Below are 17,364 nucleotides of genomic sequence, written 5' to 3' on the forward strand. Positions count from 1 at the left end.
TTAATTAATTGCTTTTTTAAAGTTGTTTTAACTAAAATTTAGCATACTAGCTTTATGAAAAATATTAATTTATAAAACTATTAAAATTAAAAATTAAATAAAAAAATTATATTATTATAGCCCGCTTAGTAATGCATTTATATATATATATATTAGAGTTTCTATAATTATACTTATAACCTAATTTTATATAATAAATATAATTTATATAAATTTATTTATTATTATAAAATAAAATATAATAAAAGGGTAATTAATATAAAATAAAATTACCTTATTATATTTATTTTTATAAATATAGGTGGTTAATATATAATGGTAGATATAATAAAAGAAAGCTATATTTTAATAACCTTATAATATAACTAATAGTAATTAATATTATTATAAATAAATAAATATTTACTAAAAGTATTTTTAAAGAAATAAAATTTAATATAATATATAAAATATTTTATATAAGTTAATTAGTATAAAAGATAATAAACTTACTAGTATTATAAAAATATTATTTATTAGTTTAAATAACTTATTAATATTATTTAACTTTTAAATATAATAAAAGCAAATCCTTTACCTATATTTATAATATAAATGGAAATAGCTTAGTTTATAATTTACTAGTTAATTATTTAAATATTTATATTATTCTTAATAGGCAACTTTTTTATAAATTAAATATATTTAATATTAATATTAAGCCTAATTAGTTATTAAGGGCTTAAATAAATAACTTTATATTTAGCTTATTTATTAATATTATTAGAAAATATAATAAAAGTTTATAAAAATAAAGTTATAAAGTTAAATTATTATTATATAAAAAAAAAGAGTTAAAATTATATAAAAAAAAGTTTAAATAATAACTAAAAATAACAAAAAGTTATAAGAAAAAAGCTAGTAATTTATTTAATTTTGCTAGTTACTTAAATAGGTAATTACTTAAAATAAGCTAGTAATAATTTTAATTACTTATAAGCTAGCAATTTAAAATATAATTTTTAATTTAATATAACTAATTTTAACCTTTTTTTTTTTAATAACTATTTTATAAAGGAGGCTATAAGAAGTTTTTTAATAGCTATTAATAATAAAATTTAAGCAACTTTTTCTTTTAAATACTAAACAAAAAAAAGGTTATTTGCTTTTTATTACCGCCAAATATATCTAATTTTAGTTGCTATAATAAAAAGCCCTAGTTATTTATAGCCCTTTTTATTAATAACTTTTATAATGCTTCTTTTCTTTTTAATTAATTATATAGTATTCTTTAAAGTTATAAGCTCCTTTTTATATATAAAACCCCTTTTTATTATTTAAATTTATTTACTCTATTATTTAATATATTGCTATTAAATAGACTTTTTAACCCTTTTATTAAACTATATATTAGCCTAAAATTATTTTAATATAGTATCCCTAAAAAAGTAGTAGAATAGAACAACTTATATATTTTTTATATTTATTTAAATAATAATAAAATTTTAAAAAACTTAAATATTATATAATTAATTTAATAAAATTTTATATTTAGTTAAATTTATTAAAAATATTCTTCCTTTTTATATAAATATAACTTTAAGGCCTTAAATAAAGCATATTATTAACTACTTTTTTTCTAATTTACTAGTAAAAAATAGATATAAAAATAAAGTTTATAGTATCTACCTAACAAAATATTTTATACTTTTTTATAAGCTAAAAGGATTTATTTTAAATAACTAAAAACTAACTAGTACCTATATTTAAGTTGAAATAGGTTTTTTTAATTAATATTTATAAAATATGGCCTATATTATTAATATTATAATTAAATTTACTAATAAGGAAAAAGATATAATAATTAGAAATATAATACCTAACTTAAAAAATAAGCGGTTAGTTACCTTTATTATTTGCATAACTATTAATAAGTATTATATATTTTATTAGGCTAATTACAAATTTAAGAAAATTTTTATAATTAACTTAAATTATAAAGGCTATAAAAGCCTTTTAATAATTATTATATATAGCTAAATAATTTTATTTACATATATTTAAATAAAGGGATTATAAGGTATTTACCCCTAATATAATATACCTATTAAATATTATATAATTTTAAAAGCATTTAATAATAGCCTTTATATTATTAATAACTTTTAAATATTTTTAAAATTAAGAAATTATTTTATTTAAAAGCTTTTATAAATATATAAATTAAATAAAAGCCTTTTATTTATAATAAATTTTATTTAAAATGTGAAAATAAAAAGAATATAATAAAAATATAATAGTTATAGCTATTTAAATAAAATTTAAAAGTAAAAGTTATTAATTTTATTAGCTTAAAAATTATAAGTTTTAAATAAAGCAAATATTATAAAAAAAATAGCACTTTTAAAATAAAAGCTATTTTTATATTTAATTATAAATTGGTTTTTTAATTTAACTTATTTATTTTTAAGCTTTTTATTAAAAATAAAGTTAATTTATTTAGTTATAAAAAACATTTAGTTTTAATTATAGCTATATATTACTTTATAATTAGCCAATAATTTAAATTTTACTAAAAAACTTAAAGTGCCATTAAAATTTTAATTTATATAATTATTGGGCCTGCTAGCCTATATTTTATTTTAAAATAAATTCCTTTAAAAACTTTACTATTAAGTATATTTGCATAAAATTTTATAATAAAAGTAAAAAAATTAATACTTTTAAATATTACTTATATATATAAAAGTATTTTTAAACTAAATAACTTTTATAAAAGCTATATATAAAAATAAGTATTTATTATATACCTTTAAAATATAGAATATTATTTTCTTTTATTACTAGTAATAATAATAATAATTAATTTATATAATTTTATAATTTTAAGCTAATTAATACCACTTTTATTATAACGGCTAATATTAGCTTGTTATTAACTTAATTATCCTATTAGCTATTTTTTAATTATAAAGGTTATAAATATTACCTTTATTTAAGTATTTTGGTTTTATTTATAATTAAAATAAAAGTATAATATTTACTAATAAATAAACTATAATATTAACTTTTAAAAATAGGCATATAAAAGCCAAAGAAAATTAAAATATAAAATATAATTTAAAAATTAAATAAAACTTGTAGAAATAATAATATATTTTATGGCTTTTAGTATATTAATTTTATTTTTAAAACCCAATTTTATTTATTTTTTATACTTATATTATAATATTTTTTAATGCTTTTTTTAATATTTTTTATTTATATAGGTATTAAACCTATATTATTATTTATATATTTGGACATATATATGCTAGTAGAGGTATAAGTTAATAAGGGCCTTTATACTTATAAATACCCTATATAAAAAAATACTTATTTACCCCTCTTTTAGGTAGTTAGAAGAATTTAATCCTTCTTTATTTTTCTTTTAAATACGTTTAAATTGAGAGATTTTTACTATTTCCCTTTATTTCGCGCAGGTGCTTCCTTGGGCTTGCAATTAGGCGCTTAATTAGCCCACTTACGCTTTAATTTAATACTTTTATAATAAACTTTTAATATAAAACTATCTTATCTCCCTCTATTTATAATAATAATAATAAAAGAATAACTAATAACTTCTACCTTTATTATAAGCTTTTAAGCGCTATTATTATTACTATTAGTAATAATAGAGCCCTATTAAACTTATAAAAAAAAGTTAATAGTAATAATAGTAGTAATAGCCCTATTAAGGCTATTTAATTATATTTAACCTTAAATAAATTAATATTAAATAATAAATTAATAATTATATTAATACTACTCTCCCTTTACTTTTACTTTTACTACTTTTTTTTAAAAAAAATAAGGTTAACCCTATTACTATTAAACTCCTCTTTATTAGGTTCTATTTAAGCTATTTAATAATTAAAAGGACTTTTAATAAATATTTAATTATAATATTATTTATTATAATTATATTAAATTAGTTCTTTAAGTCCTTATTAAATAAACTAATATATATATTATCCCACTTAATAAAATACTATTATTATAAAAATCCTTTTATTTTAATAATAATAATTAGCTCTATAATAATTACTTAAAAATATAGTTATATCTTTATTAATTACTTATACTTCTTTTATATAGGGTCTATTTTTATCTTTATTTTAACCTCTACTTAATAATTATTAATATAAGTTAAAAAGTTTTAAGGTCTAAATCTTTATTAAATATATTTATATCTACTACCTACTTAACTATTAGTAAGCTATTTTTAAAGTAACTACTTATTAAATAATTAGTAATAGCTAAAAACCTTAATTAATAATTACTTAATTAAGTAATTACCCTATAATATAAGTATTTATAACTCTTATACTAATAATATAATCTTATAATTATATAAAAACTAAAAAAAGAGTCCCTAAAATTTAAAGAGTATATTTATAATATTATTATAGTTAAGCACTTTAATCTTCTTATTAATATCTTTTTTATAATTTTTAATTATAAAATTAAAAACTTTTAACTTATAAACTAACTAATTTTAATAAAAATATCCCTTAACTTAATAATTATATTTAAATAATTCTTATACTTCCTTTTAATTAAATCTTTAAATAAGTTAATATAATTTAATAAAAGGCCTTAAATCCCTTAACCCTTATTTTTTTCCTTTAATATAATAGTTTATTTTTTAAATTATATAATAAAAGTAATATTAACTTTTAGGCTATAAATTTTAATAAATAAAGTTAAAACTAGTTTATTTAAATATACTTATATTAAGGGGTTAATTAAGTAACTTTTAAGGTATTTAATATCATTACTATTATTATTTACTAAAAACTTTATTTTATTAATAAAGGGGTCCTTATTATTAGCACCTTTTAAAGCCTTTTTTTCCTTATTATTAAATATATTTTCTTTATTATTAACTTTAATAGTATTTTTTTATACCCTTTAAACCACTTAATTTACTATAATAGCCTTATTTTAGGCAGTTTTTAAAAATACCTATAAGTACTTTTAAGCAATTTATTAGACCTTAGTTACCTTAATAGTTAACTTTTAAATATATAACTATTTAAATAATATAATATTTTTATTAATAAATTATATAATTTAACTTTTAAATAAATCTTATATAATAAATATTAAATAGTTTAAGCTTAATAAGTTAATTTAATAATATTATTTATAAAGTTAATTAAATTAATATTATTTTATATTAAAGTAAATAAGTTATATATACCTTTATAGGCTAAGCTTAAATTAACTATATAAAATTAATATAATATTACTTTTACTTAATTAAATAATAAAAATAACTTATTATTAATATTAATAAGGTTAATAGGGGTGTTTTAGTAAGAATATTAGAGTTTCCACCCTATTAGTGAAGTTTTAGTTTAATTAAGGAACAGGGGGTATTTAACCGGGGGGGGGGCAACTCTCGTTTTTCCAAGACAGTGTCCAACCAGGGAGTGAGAAGAGCCGCCAAGGTGGAGACAGTTCTGAGTGGAGCATGGGCATGATTCATTTCAGTACTCCTTTTGAGTCCTTTTCCACCGCAACGGTAACCAACGACGTCCTTCTCTGTGATCTAAAATCTACAGGCGTTTGCTTTGCCGTCCCTGTTGTTCTCCACCAACAACCAGTTCTTTGACCCGCCACAGCAAGCCGTTGGGGAAAGTGTCCCTGCCCATCGATTGCCGCATTCAAATTGCACTTTTCCTCGTCGAGGTTCGCAATACCGATGAGATCGGGGCCGCATCCCTCATTTATCATCTCAGTTCTATGCGCCTACCTACCCTAGGGTAAATACACATCTCCCATCCCTACCTGTTACTTAGGTACTCCTTCAGCACCAGTTGGGTGTCACTTTCCTTCGATCATGGATCTGTCCAAAGGCGGTTTGGATTTGTCCCACATATTTGGCCGCACGAGTTTTTCAAGACGAAACGCTTTCATCACCGCGCTCGTCTTTTTCTCGATTGTGTACATTTACATCGTTTTCGCAACGATTCCCACGGCTCAACATGCACGTCTGATCCCTCAGAGCATACCCAAAAAGATCTGGTACAAACTAGGTCCCCGCGGGTTGACTGCACAAGTGCAGGCATGGGCCGACAGCTGCATACAACAGAACCCCGAGTATGAACACAAGTTTATGACGGACGAACTCAGCGATGCTTGGGTCGCAGAACATTTTTCCGACCACCACGAAGTCGCCGAAGCATATCTCAACCTCACAGTCCCGATACTCAAGGCCGACATTCTGCGCTATCTGCTGCTATTCGTGGAAGGAGGAGTCTACAACGACCTGGACGTCACCTGCCACGTGCCAATAGACAGCTGGATCCCCGCCGAGTATCAGGCAAACGCGAGCCTTGTGGTGGGATGGGAATTCGACGTCGGTTGGGGGGAGAACATTGTCCGAGAGTTTGCGACCTGGACGATCCTGTCGAAGCCCGCCTCTCCCCACATCTGGGCCCTGATCGAAAACATAATCCAGCTGCTGGACGACAAAACAAAGCAACTAAACCTCGAGTCGGTAGGGCAACTGACACCAATCACTGTGGGCGACGTGGTGGATACTACGGGCCCGCGCATCTTCACCAAGAGCATCCTGGAGAGCCTCGAACGAAACACACAAGCACCTGTAGATAAAGACAGCATAAAAAACCTGCTGCACCCGAAAATGGTGGGCGACGTGCTGATCCTACCTGGGTACTCCTTCGCCGCGGGGTCAAATCACTACAGTGCTGAGCAGCCAATTCAGCCTCCGCTGGTGACGCACCATGGGGCTGGCACGTGGAAAAACGAGCATGGTGGCGAGATCGTCTAAGAGCTGATATCAATGAAGCTATCAGAGGTGATGCATAGAATTTATAATGAGCGTTGTTTGTTGATATCCCCCCCAAACATTTTGATTTACAGGCCGGCCCACAGGACCAGAAGACTTGACGGTGTAAAATGGTGATTAAAAACGAAACCACTTTGACGGTGTAAAAATTAGCAAGCTTTTACGCCTCAACACTGATGCGTCAGTACTTTCATATAATGTGCCGAGATCCCATTCGCTACTAAGTACCCACCCACCTCCCTGTCATCACGTGCCCGCAGAGTCTTCTTGCACTACCATCAGCACTGTATCTCCTGTTGAAGGCTTCCACCTACTAGTGTCGTATTCTTACCATTATTATCATGATTATATACATGTCCCAAGGAAAAGAAAGTGGAAAAAAAAAAAAAAAAAAAAACTAGATCCTTCAGGCGCTCACCACTACATATAGGTATGAAAGGTACTGTAACTACCAGTCAGAACGAAACAATACAAGATCGAAAATGCAAAACATACACTGTGGCACCACGAACATAGAAGGCAAACTTGAAAGCCCGTTGAGAGCGGAAACCGCCCACCCAAGCCACGAGACGAGGCGCATTGCTCCTCTCCTGCCCAAACACCCCGGCCGGGGCAGATGGATACTACTACATCACCCGTGCCTGTCGCCACTGCTTCCTGGTTCCTGCGTGCTGCTTCTGCTGGCAATAGCTCTGTCCCCAGGATGTGGTGGGCGAGTCGACCCGACGGGCCGGGGCATACAAACACACACACACATAACGTGCACAACCTGCAGCCAGCCGGCCTGGGCCGGGCCGGCCAGAAGGGCGATTTGTGTTTGTCTGTATGGGTGTGTGCCACCCCGGGCCCTACCTAAGCAGGTACATATATACATACATAGGTACATAGGTAGGTACCTAGCCTACCTACACACATACCCTACCTCGCAGTGCCGCCTCTAGCAGCTTCGCCTTCCCTCCCAGCCCAGCAGGATCACGGCACACGACACGGCACGCAAGCGCCCCCGCTTCCCCGTGGGATGCCAGATGAGGGTTATCGTTTTCCTACCCACACAGGTTCGAACCACGTCAACCAACCAACCAACCAACCAGCCCAAATAGGACCCGACGTGCGCCCGGGCCGATCACCGATCACTCGCTCGGCCGGCGGCCACCGGAAGTAGTACCCTAGTGGACCCGCCGCGAGTCTATCCGCGGCCCGGCCGAGCGGTGCGCGTCCGGTGCGTGCATGGTAGGTACTTAGGTACTTAAGTAGGTAGGTAGGTAGGTAGGTAGGTAGGTACGAAGGTACACACACCAATGGCACAGTTGGCCATCGAGCAGATAGATAGACAGGCAGCCGCAACACGTCACAGGACTGGCAGGGCTGGGCTGGGAACCACAACTAGGGCAGGCAGGCAAGGCAGGCCGGTGGAATGAATAAGTGGCCGCGGAGGCTTCCATATTCATGCTTGCTAGCTTCTAAACGAACTTGGTATTTTTTATCCCCCCCCCCACACCACGCCCGTCCGTAGGTACTTTTCCGTCCCCGAAAACGCTTGTCCCCCACCATCTCGTGTAATATAAAAAAGTATATATACATCACATGCAGTCAGCACATAGCATAGCTAGATCGTCAGCGAACAGATGCCGGCGCATAACCATCCAGGGCAAGGGCCAGCAAGGGGGCAAGACAACCCAACCCGACAAAAAAGATTACAAAAAGCAGTAGTAGTAGTAGTAAAAAGAACACCCCAGGCCTGGATCACCGTGGCCTGTGTCCAATGTTCACCGAGCGCCGGCATGACGAGATCCCAGGACGCCGCCGTCGGGTTTCTAGTTCGATAAGGATACCAAGAAAAGATATGGATGAGATCCAGTTTGTCGTCGTGAGAAAATGCGAAGATATGTCGTCCGCGGATGGGAGAGAGAGAAAGGTCGGACGGAGGCGTGCATTGTGTTGCGTTGGCTCGGCTGATGGTAGCAGTAGTGGTAGGACGGGCCTCGGGAGCCGGCTATGAGGATCGGCGGCGAGAACCACCAAGCCAAGCCGCCGAGCTGAGACCGAAGCGAGATCCCGTGGTGTGTGTGTAGATATGCCTCGGCATGCGATGCGATCGGCAACGTTATCCGGCCTGGTCTGCCCTTTTTTTTTGCTTGTGTGTGGTGTTGGTTGCAGACAGCAAGAAACTCCACTCCACAATGAATGGGGCCCCGAACCCGTCATCCATCCACAACCGAGATTGGGAAATGAGGGGCCTCGTCGCTTCGTCGTGGTTGTGAGCGGGCACACGACACGACATGACTTTGCACCGTGAAATTACCGGCGCAGGACAGACAAATAGGTAGGAGGGCGTACGTCGCAGGCGTGGGATCGCGTCATGCGGGTTGGGCGGGCGGGCGAGCGAGCATCCGTGCTTCTCGCGTGCGAGCGTGCGTGCTTGCGCCCATCGGATCTACCTCGCACCATCAAAGCTGGCCCTCTGCGTCCTCCAGTCCGCCTGCTGCTGCTGCTGAGCTGCGCCATCCCGCCTGCCCAGCGACCCGAAGCCAGGCATGGAGCTGAAGCGGTTGAGCTTCTTGCGCTGCTCCTTTGGTGCCGTCGTCGTCTCGGACTGGCTGTGGAAGGTCTGGGCATGCGTGGGCGAGGGGCTGGCGCTGCTGTCGAACTGCGACGAGTTGTTGGAGGACCCCGTGGCGTTGGGGGTCTGGTAGATGTACTCGCCGTCGACGTAGATGGCGTTGGACACAAAGGTCGAGCGCCTGTTGCGGCGGCGGGTGTAGCGCTGCTCCAGTCGCCAGAGGTCGATCTTGGACTGGATTCGTTCGAAGAGTCCTTGGCCCATGGTTGTGGATGTGGAGGGGTTTGGTTTCTGGGGCTAAATAAAGACGTGTGAGGTCGGAAGAGGTTGTTGGGTGGTGACGGCTAATGTCGCGTGATTATATGGTAGGTAAGGTGAGCTCGGGATGGTCAGCCTGGCTGTTGGATGGTAGAGTTTCGTTGCGTCGTGGAGGAAGTCGTTGCTCGTTCGTCCTTTTCTTTTCCTTTTCGTAGGACGTGAGTTTGATTGTTGGGTTGGTAGCTAAATGACTACCCTGACTGACACTTGACTTGACTGACTGGTCGGTTGGCCGGTCAAACTATATCCGTCGTCGTACGGAGCAGGTGGGGCGTGGCCTCGGAGTGGAATCAATCCAGGATTAAGCTCCGTGTAATCTCGTAAATTGCGCGTGTTGGCGGCAAAAAGGAGAGGAAAGCCCAGGCGCTTTGTATTTCTATGGATGGCAGTTCTAGGTACGGGTGATGAAGGGCAGCGAGAGGGAGAAGAGGAAAGATAAAAGAATGGCTGGGGGGTGGGTATGGGCAAGGGAGGGAAAGAAATATGTAAGATAGCAGGTGGTCAGGCAATCAATAAGAGGAGGGCAAGAAACTGGATGGACGAGGTTGGGGTTGGGTTGATGAAGGAGGGAATTCTCGCGCTACCGTGCCCAGGTACGTACTGCGGGGAGGGGGCTAGGCCAGAAGGAGATTGGCGGGTTTTGCAATTGACTAGCCGAGTGGAGGCGGGTTGCAATGGCCAGGCCTTGTAGTGTAGTAGCATGTAACTCCGTACCTCGTGGCTGCCTTGGTTGACTGCCGATTTCTGTCTGGCAGTCTGGTTGACACGGTATTGTTGCCGTACATGAGCATGTCCACAATTCCAGGTTGATCTCGTTTTGGCCATGCATGAAAGACCCAAGAGCGGTGCGACTGCGACCCCACCACTCCGACCTGTGATGTGCTGATCAAAACAGAAGCCAAACCGGCAGAAGCACCACCAAAGCATAGCATCGAGTGGCCGGTCGATCACGAATCCACCAGACTCAGACTTGAGCAAAAGACGGACCAACGAGGAGGGACAGCAAGGGCGATAATCTTATCCCTGGCACCCAATGGGCCAGGCCAGTCCCTGGTAGTCCATTGGCGACTCGGCTGATCCCTGCCGCCTCCCTGTCCACGTTGGCTCCCCGTCCCGGGCCCTTCCCAGTTTGGGTTGGAGCTAGGCCCGGGAGAGGGCAGCTGCAGCCCTTAGCGGCCGCCCCACATGCAGGCCCCCTGTCGTCGAGCACGCGTCTTTGCTGAATGAGGAAGGGACTGGGGAAGGGGGAACTGGAGCGAGGTGGAAGGGGGGCAGCACTGGTAATCATTCAATCAGCCAGGCGTGTCGTGTCACCATGACAGTACAGTCAATCGACCAGTCAATCAATCAATCAATCAATCAATCAGCCAACCAAGGGAGCAGCAATGCAGAGTCAGAGTCAGTAAGGGGATGCATGCATGGAAATAGAAAGAAAGAGTGGGGGCCAAGAGGAGAGGGCAGAGGAAAGGGAAAGAGGGACGGGACGGGACCAGAGCCAGAGCAAGAGCCAGAGACGGCAAGTGCAACCCCCTCGAGCCGAAACGTGGCAGTGCACTCACTCAGTCAAGCCGACTGTTCAATTGTCAATTGCCTTTCAAGCCCCAGCAACAACCATCGGCCGACCGTTCGAGTTCGTATCAGAGACGGCTCAAATCACCGAACCCTCCCTGCCTTGCCCCGGATGGAGACCCAGGGCTAGACCAGCGCCAGACCAGCGCCACAAAACCCACATGTGCACCATCGAGTTCGCGCCAAGGAGCCGAGCTACTATGTAGATGCTAGACTACTGTGGCATAGCTGGTGTGTGTGTGTGTGTGCGCCGTGGGGCTCTGTTGTCGCATCACCCTCTTTGGAGTCTGTGCCAGTCAATGTCTGTCTGTCTCTGGCTGTGCTGCTTGCTGTTCCGACGGGGCGGGACGGCCTAGAACTCGAAGGAGAAGGGGGGGGCAGGCCATGCGACTGCACATGTGTAGTCACAGATAAATCATCACGGCAGCAGCAGCATTGAGGTCGAAACACCCGAGCCGCCTCTCACTCACGCACTCACGCATGCGAGTCTCGAGTCGCACTGGCAGGCAGGCATGGCAGAGGGATGGCAGTGTGGCCGACGGCCTCTCAACCTCCCCCATTCATTCTGCGATATGACTAATTTTGCACTCCCCTGCTTAAATATCGACTCACTCTTCCCAAAAAGGAAAGGTCAGTCTAACTTCAATTTTAACATCCTTAAAAATATTTATTAATACCTTCTTCCTCTTCTTTTTATATTTTAAAACCTTAACTACTAACTTAAACTTTAATTATTAACTTTAACCTTAATTATTAACTTTAATATTAATTATAAGAGCTTTATTTTTAAACTTTTATTAAAGGGGTCTCTTTTAAACTCTTTAAAAAAAAGTAGTTAAGGTACCTTTAAGTACCTAAAAGGCTTGGTATTTAAGGTTATAGTTAGGTAGGGTGGTGGTGGGGTATATTAGTCCTCTCTAAGAGAGAGTGAGTTAATATTTAATTAGGGGAGTGTAAAATCCGTTATACCATTCATTCTGCGCCATGATCCCCTTCGTGGCAAACATGCAAACATGATTTATTGTCAACCCCGCCCGCCACGGCGAGTCATCCCATTTCATCCCATCCCCATCTCATGCCCAACCGGCGGCACACAGACCACTCAAAACAGATCGAGCGGGAAGCCGAGGCATCACCTGGTTGCCCGAGAGCTTAACGAAAATAGCAGGGCAGGGCAGTGTGGGCTCCACGTGTCGTCTAATGTGCTCTGGCTTGTCCCAGCGACCAGAGTGAGGATCAAAACCAAATCGCTCGGCTGCTTGTCGGGTCAAGTTCGATGCTCACTCGTTATAATTATTACTACCGGGCACGAGAGGACATGAGCGAGTTGACTGGCACACAAGCCAAAAAAATCAACAACCCGGCCTGGAAACCCTGCCCAGGAAAACCAACAGGGTCCATGGCCGTCCATGCCGTCCTCGTGCAACTCGCGCCGTCGGATCGTTCCTAGCCCACGGGTCGGTTGTTTCGCCATCACAAAGACAATGGCATATCCCAAGGTTGCCCATCTCAGCCGGGGCGGCGGCACAACCAAACTAGGGGTCCTTCTCGTTCTAGATCCTCGGACCCGTGGTTCTGAGCTGGACAACCCGTGCCGCGTGTGTCAGCTAATTAACTACCTATCCACGCTTGCACCCATCATCCCCGGATCCGAAGTATGCACTGCGGCAGGACCAAAGAGTGTTGACCACACACACACACACACACACATACATCTGACTCTCCTGAGACTGCCGCCCCCAAGGGGCCCGGACCTTGCCTTGCGACTCCCCTTGACAGAGCCCGTCAGCCCGTGTAGGACATCCTGTCTCGCCGCCGATCATCCATCATGCGTCGCCACATGTCTGCATGTGCAGCTCCCTGCAGCTGTAGATTCAACACTGAACAACAGCAACCCCCACTCACACACAGACCGTGACCAGAACCCCCAGGGTTCAGGTAGATAGATAGCACTTGAGATGATCTATCTGCACCGCCTGCTGCAGACTCGGCAATTGCGTCGTGTGTCTTTTTTTTTTCTTCTTTTTTTTTTTTTTCTCCCTGTTTGACTAATCCCAGCCAGGCGTGGGTGCTGCGCGCGCGCCCCCCAAAAAAGAAACTTCAAGTTGTTTTTTCCGAGGTTGCAGTATCCGTCTAAGTTGCCCTTCATCATCAACAAAGGGGGAACAAAGGGAGGAGCGCTGCCGTCGGGCCGGGGTGGCCTATGTACGGAGTACTAGTAAACTAGAACAACCAGTGTGTGTGTGTGTGTGTGTGTGTGTGTGTGTGTGTGCCTGCCCTAACACCCTGCGGCCTTGCGGGACAGCTCCGCGCGAGCGAGCGAGCGAGCAAGCAAGCGAGGAGTCGAGGACAAAGGAAGCGCACGACCTCGGGATCCGCCGCGGCTGCAGGATGGGCTGGGCTGGGCCGGGGGAACCCTGCCTGCCACGTGTGGACGGGCCTCGATCGTGTTTTCTTTTTTTCCTGTTTCGCCCCTCCGAGTCCTCTTGCGAATACGAAGGGGTTTATATTTATTACGTGTTTTCTTTTTGAACATGCGTTACTTGGGACTGGCTGCACTGCGGCCCCACCCGCGGTCTCTGCGTGACAATCTGTCAACTTAAGTAGTTACCTCATCTTGAGCTCGTCGGATGCGGTGATGTTGAACTTGTGAGTTTGGACTTGGGCTTGGATCGGTGGGATGGCAATGTAGAGGGAGGGGCGTGGATCTCCTCACGATATTGTACTGCGTTTCTGCTTCTTTCGGAACCCCTGTATTTGAGTTTATGAAAGCCGCCTTGCTTGTCAGTGCGTATCCATCTCATTTTGAGCTGTGACTAGTTCTGGATAAACTACTTGTATGCAGCCGTGTCTGTCGGCCCTTAAGCTTCACTTTATGTGTGTAGTCCAGCCCCCACGGTTGGTGGTGGAGGCCTGGAAACCACAATTCGCCCTTGCCAGAATCTAGTGTACCAGCGATCCCTTGGTTTCCCTTCCACTTCTATATGCGGTGGTCGGCTGTATTAGTTATATTCGTCTTGACAGTGTGGCCAAATTGTGGCCAAACCACCGGTTGAGCATTGCTACGACAGATTCATGAACTTGAACATTCATTATATTTTCTAGTTATCATCTACAAACCCGACTCTTCACTTTTACAAACAACCATTAGTTCAATGGCATGTATCTATAGTTATTATAAACGAGAAGTTTCCACCGCAAATTTATAGATTCGATGTTGAACATGATGTTTTAACAATGGTCTCTCGCTTGTAATCCATGCTATGCTGATACCCATCTGCCCTTGCTGTTGCTACAATCCGTTTGCGTATTACCTGCCCTTCGTCTGGTACGGACCTCGCTTGCAGTGGGCCATGCTCGTCAATTTCCAGAATACGTGGTTTCAGGATGATGTTTACGAAAAAGAAACAACCAAAAAAACCGAGACTTTTCTATAATTTCGAAGGTCGAATGTGTTGCTTAGCTAGTTCTGCTGCGATTATAGTGTGTGGGCCCAACCTCATCCACCGGGGATGAAGATCCAGTGCTCTCCGAGTCTTGTCTAACTGCCAACATTCGAACCCAAGTTCTGCTCCGTCCGAGTCCTGCGGAAAGACTCGGACTCCTAGTTATCACCACAAGGGCGTCTTCTGTTCTTGGCAATAGAACAATTCTCATGTTCGGGCCGAGGCTTGATCTATGAGGATGCATTGAAGGCGATTGGTAGCGCACGATCCTCGAGGCTCGTAATTACCATGCGACAGACCGCGAGGACATCTATTTTTGCACCAGTTTGTTTTGCTGTCGTCTGTGCGTCACGAGGCCGAGTCCACTTGCCCACGGACATGTTATATTTTCTCTGCAATATTATTGGCATCATGTTATTTCTTATGTGAAAAAGAAGCTTGAAGGCGTCACAGACATTTTGTGTGCATAGAAATCAGAAATAGGAACCAGAAATGAATCCACGGGAAGACCACTCACTGCAGCTGGTAAATGGCAGCCTGCTTGGTTGGTGAAAAGTGGGCACCCCCTCCTCACCGCATTCGAATTTCCGACAAATGCGGTCAAGCGATATTGCCCGTGACACTTTGAACTTCTACTGAACAACAAATTGACCTGATCCTCACCATTTTAGAGAAAGCCTGGATATTTATCGGCGAGTATCAATTCTGTCGTGGCTATCATTCACAGACATTATATTCCTCAGCACCCGGAGTCGGCCAGTCCTTTCGCTGCTTTACAGTGCCTCCTATTTAGGCCAAATTGGACATGTGTCTGCTGCAAACGTTGCAGTCCATGGCCACATTGACGACGCCAGCGACGATGAGTTTGAGAGGGACAGACAGTCCTTTGACATGCTTGCATGGGATAGACTCGACGACCATTGGGATACGACCTTCTCGTGGCTCCGGTACGTGTCCACCTTGGACAAGCTCGCATCCGCCGTCGCGAAGAAGGCCGGGGTGCCAGAGACGGATGTCGAAGTTCTGGGAGGCGGTGGTGTGGGAAGCTTCAACGTAGTATATCCCCTTCGAATGAAGGACGATTCTCTTAATTTGTTCGTCAGGATACCCATCCCACATGTCACCCAACTGCCAGATGAGAGGTACGCCGCGGAGGTGGGCGCCCTGCGATTTATCCGACAAAACACCACCATCCGTACCCCAACTATCTTGTACCATGGCTCTCAATCTGAAAATCCTGATGTGGGCCCTTTCTTGGTCATGGATAGGATTCAGAATAAGTGGACTTTATCTGAGGCTTTCACGGGGCCTCGTGACCCGGACAACCGGGACGATCCGTACATGCTGGACATCAAGATACCCGAAGAACGCCTCCTAAAGGTATTCAGCCAGGTGGCACCCTTCATGTTGCAGCTGCTGCGCCATCGATTCGCGCGCATCGGCTCCTTAACGGAGACAGCCGAGGGCTCGTTCGAGATCCGGAGTCGGCCGATGACCACGAACATGCAGGCCATGCTCTCGATCGCAAACATCCCCCAATGTGCGCTCCCCGCCAAGAACAAGACATACCAGACCACCGACGCGTGGTATGTCGCCTGCTGCGACATGCTCTGGGCCCCGCTCCTCCTCCAGCGGAACGACTTTGTCACCTCGGCGGACGACTGCCGCAACAAGTATGTCGCGCGCCACATCATCCGCCGCCTCGCCGCACAGGGCAAGCTTTCCACCTTTGGCTTTGAGGAGGATGCCTGGTCCGAGCAGTCGAGGAGGATGAGGGCTGACCAACGACCGGGCAGCAGCAGCACGCCGCTGTGTCCTGCGCCCGCGGGGTCCGGCCCGGCCGCGTTCCCGCTGTGGTGCGACGACTTCCAGACCGGGAACATACTGGTCGATGGCGACGATAACGTCACGGGGGTCATCGACTGGGAGTTCACGTATGCGGCACCCGCGCAGTTCTGCCTCGACCCGCCCTGGTGGCTGCTTATTGATCAGCCCGAGGTGTGGGTTCTGGGGCTGGAGAGGTTTGGTGAGAGGTTCGCCAGGACTTTGACTGTTTGGCTGAAAGCTGTCGAAACGGTGGAGAAGGGCCTTGATCTCGAGGCCCACCATATCAGCCAGCCCTGGTCGATGTACATGCGGCAGAGCTGGGAGACCGGCCGCTTCTGGCTGAACTATGGCCTGCGGAAAGGTTGGGCTTTCGATTCCATCTACTGGAAGTTCCTGGATGAACGATTCTTTGGAGAGAGGCCGAAAGACGTTGCCAAGGAGGAATACTGGAGGTCTAGAATAGATCTGCTGTCTGAGAAAGAGAAGGCGGGTATGGAGCCATTCGTGGAAAAGAAGATGAACGAGTCAAAAGAAAAGATCCTTGTGGATGACTGGGATGAAGATGAGGTTGCAAGGCGTTTTGCTGAAGTTATCTTCGACGAGTAGGCGATACACTCTTTTGATGTACAATGGCGGAATGGACCAAACCAGTAGCCATCCCAGATCTTGCACACTTGGCTCGCGACATGCAAGCTACAGTATGCAGCATGTAGACATCCTGGTCTCATGGTCATGGAAGGGGGATGAGTGCCACGAGTACGTTCAACATGCCGCAAGGCCGAGGAAATAACACATTGTATCGGCCT

At 41.3% G+C, this 17,364-nt stretch overlaps 3 protein-coding genes across 3 annotated transcripts; 2 read left to right on the plus strand and 1 right to left on the minus strand.

Moving 5' to 3' along the window:
• Positions 1–5,866: 5,866 nt before the first annotated feature.
• KVR01_008372 (uncharacterized protein) lies at positions 5,867–6,857 on the plus strand (the record flags this gene model as incomplete). The annotated part of the gene is made up of 1 exon (XM_044794641.1): positions 5,867–6,857. One exon carries the CDS (start codon positions 5,867–5,869, stop codon positions 6,818–6,820), a length of 954 nt encoding a protein of 317 aa, XP_044643350.1. The 3' UTR covers positions 6,821–6,857.
• Positions 6,858–9,272: 2,415 nt separating this feature from the next.
• Positions 9,273–9,662, minus strand: KVR01_008068 (uncharacterized protein; the record flags this gene model as incomplete). Its single annotated transcript, XM_044794363.1, has 1 exon — positions 9,273–9,662. One exon carries the CDS (start codon positions 9,660–9,662, stop codon positions 9,273–9,275), a length of 390 nt encoding a protein of 129 aa, XP_044643046.1.
• A 5,726-nt stretch (positions 9,663–15,388) lies between these two features.
• KVR01_007838 (uncharacterized protein) lies at positions 15,389–17,164 on the plus strand (the record flags this gene model as incomplete). The annotated part of the gene is made up of 1 exon (XM_044785295.1): positions 15,389–17,164. The coding sequence occupies exon 1, from the start codon at positions 15,623–15,625 to the stop codon at positions 17,162–17,164; it is 1,542 nt and encodes a 513-aa protein (XP_044642816.1). The 5' UTR covers positions 15,389–15,622.
• Positions 17,165–17,364: the final 200 nt, after the last annotated feature.

This window comes from Diaporthe batatas, assembly GCF_019321695.1.
Source record: "Diaporthe batatas strain CRI 302-4 chromosome Unknown Contig00009, whole genome shotgun sequence".
Lineage (NCBI taxonomy): Eukaryota > Fungi > Ascomycota > Sordariomycetes > Diaporthales > Diaporthaceae > Diaporthe > Diaporthe batatas.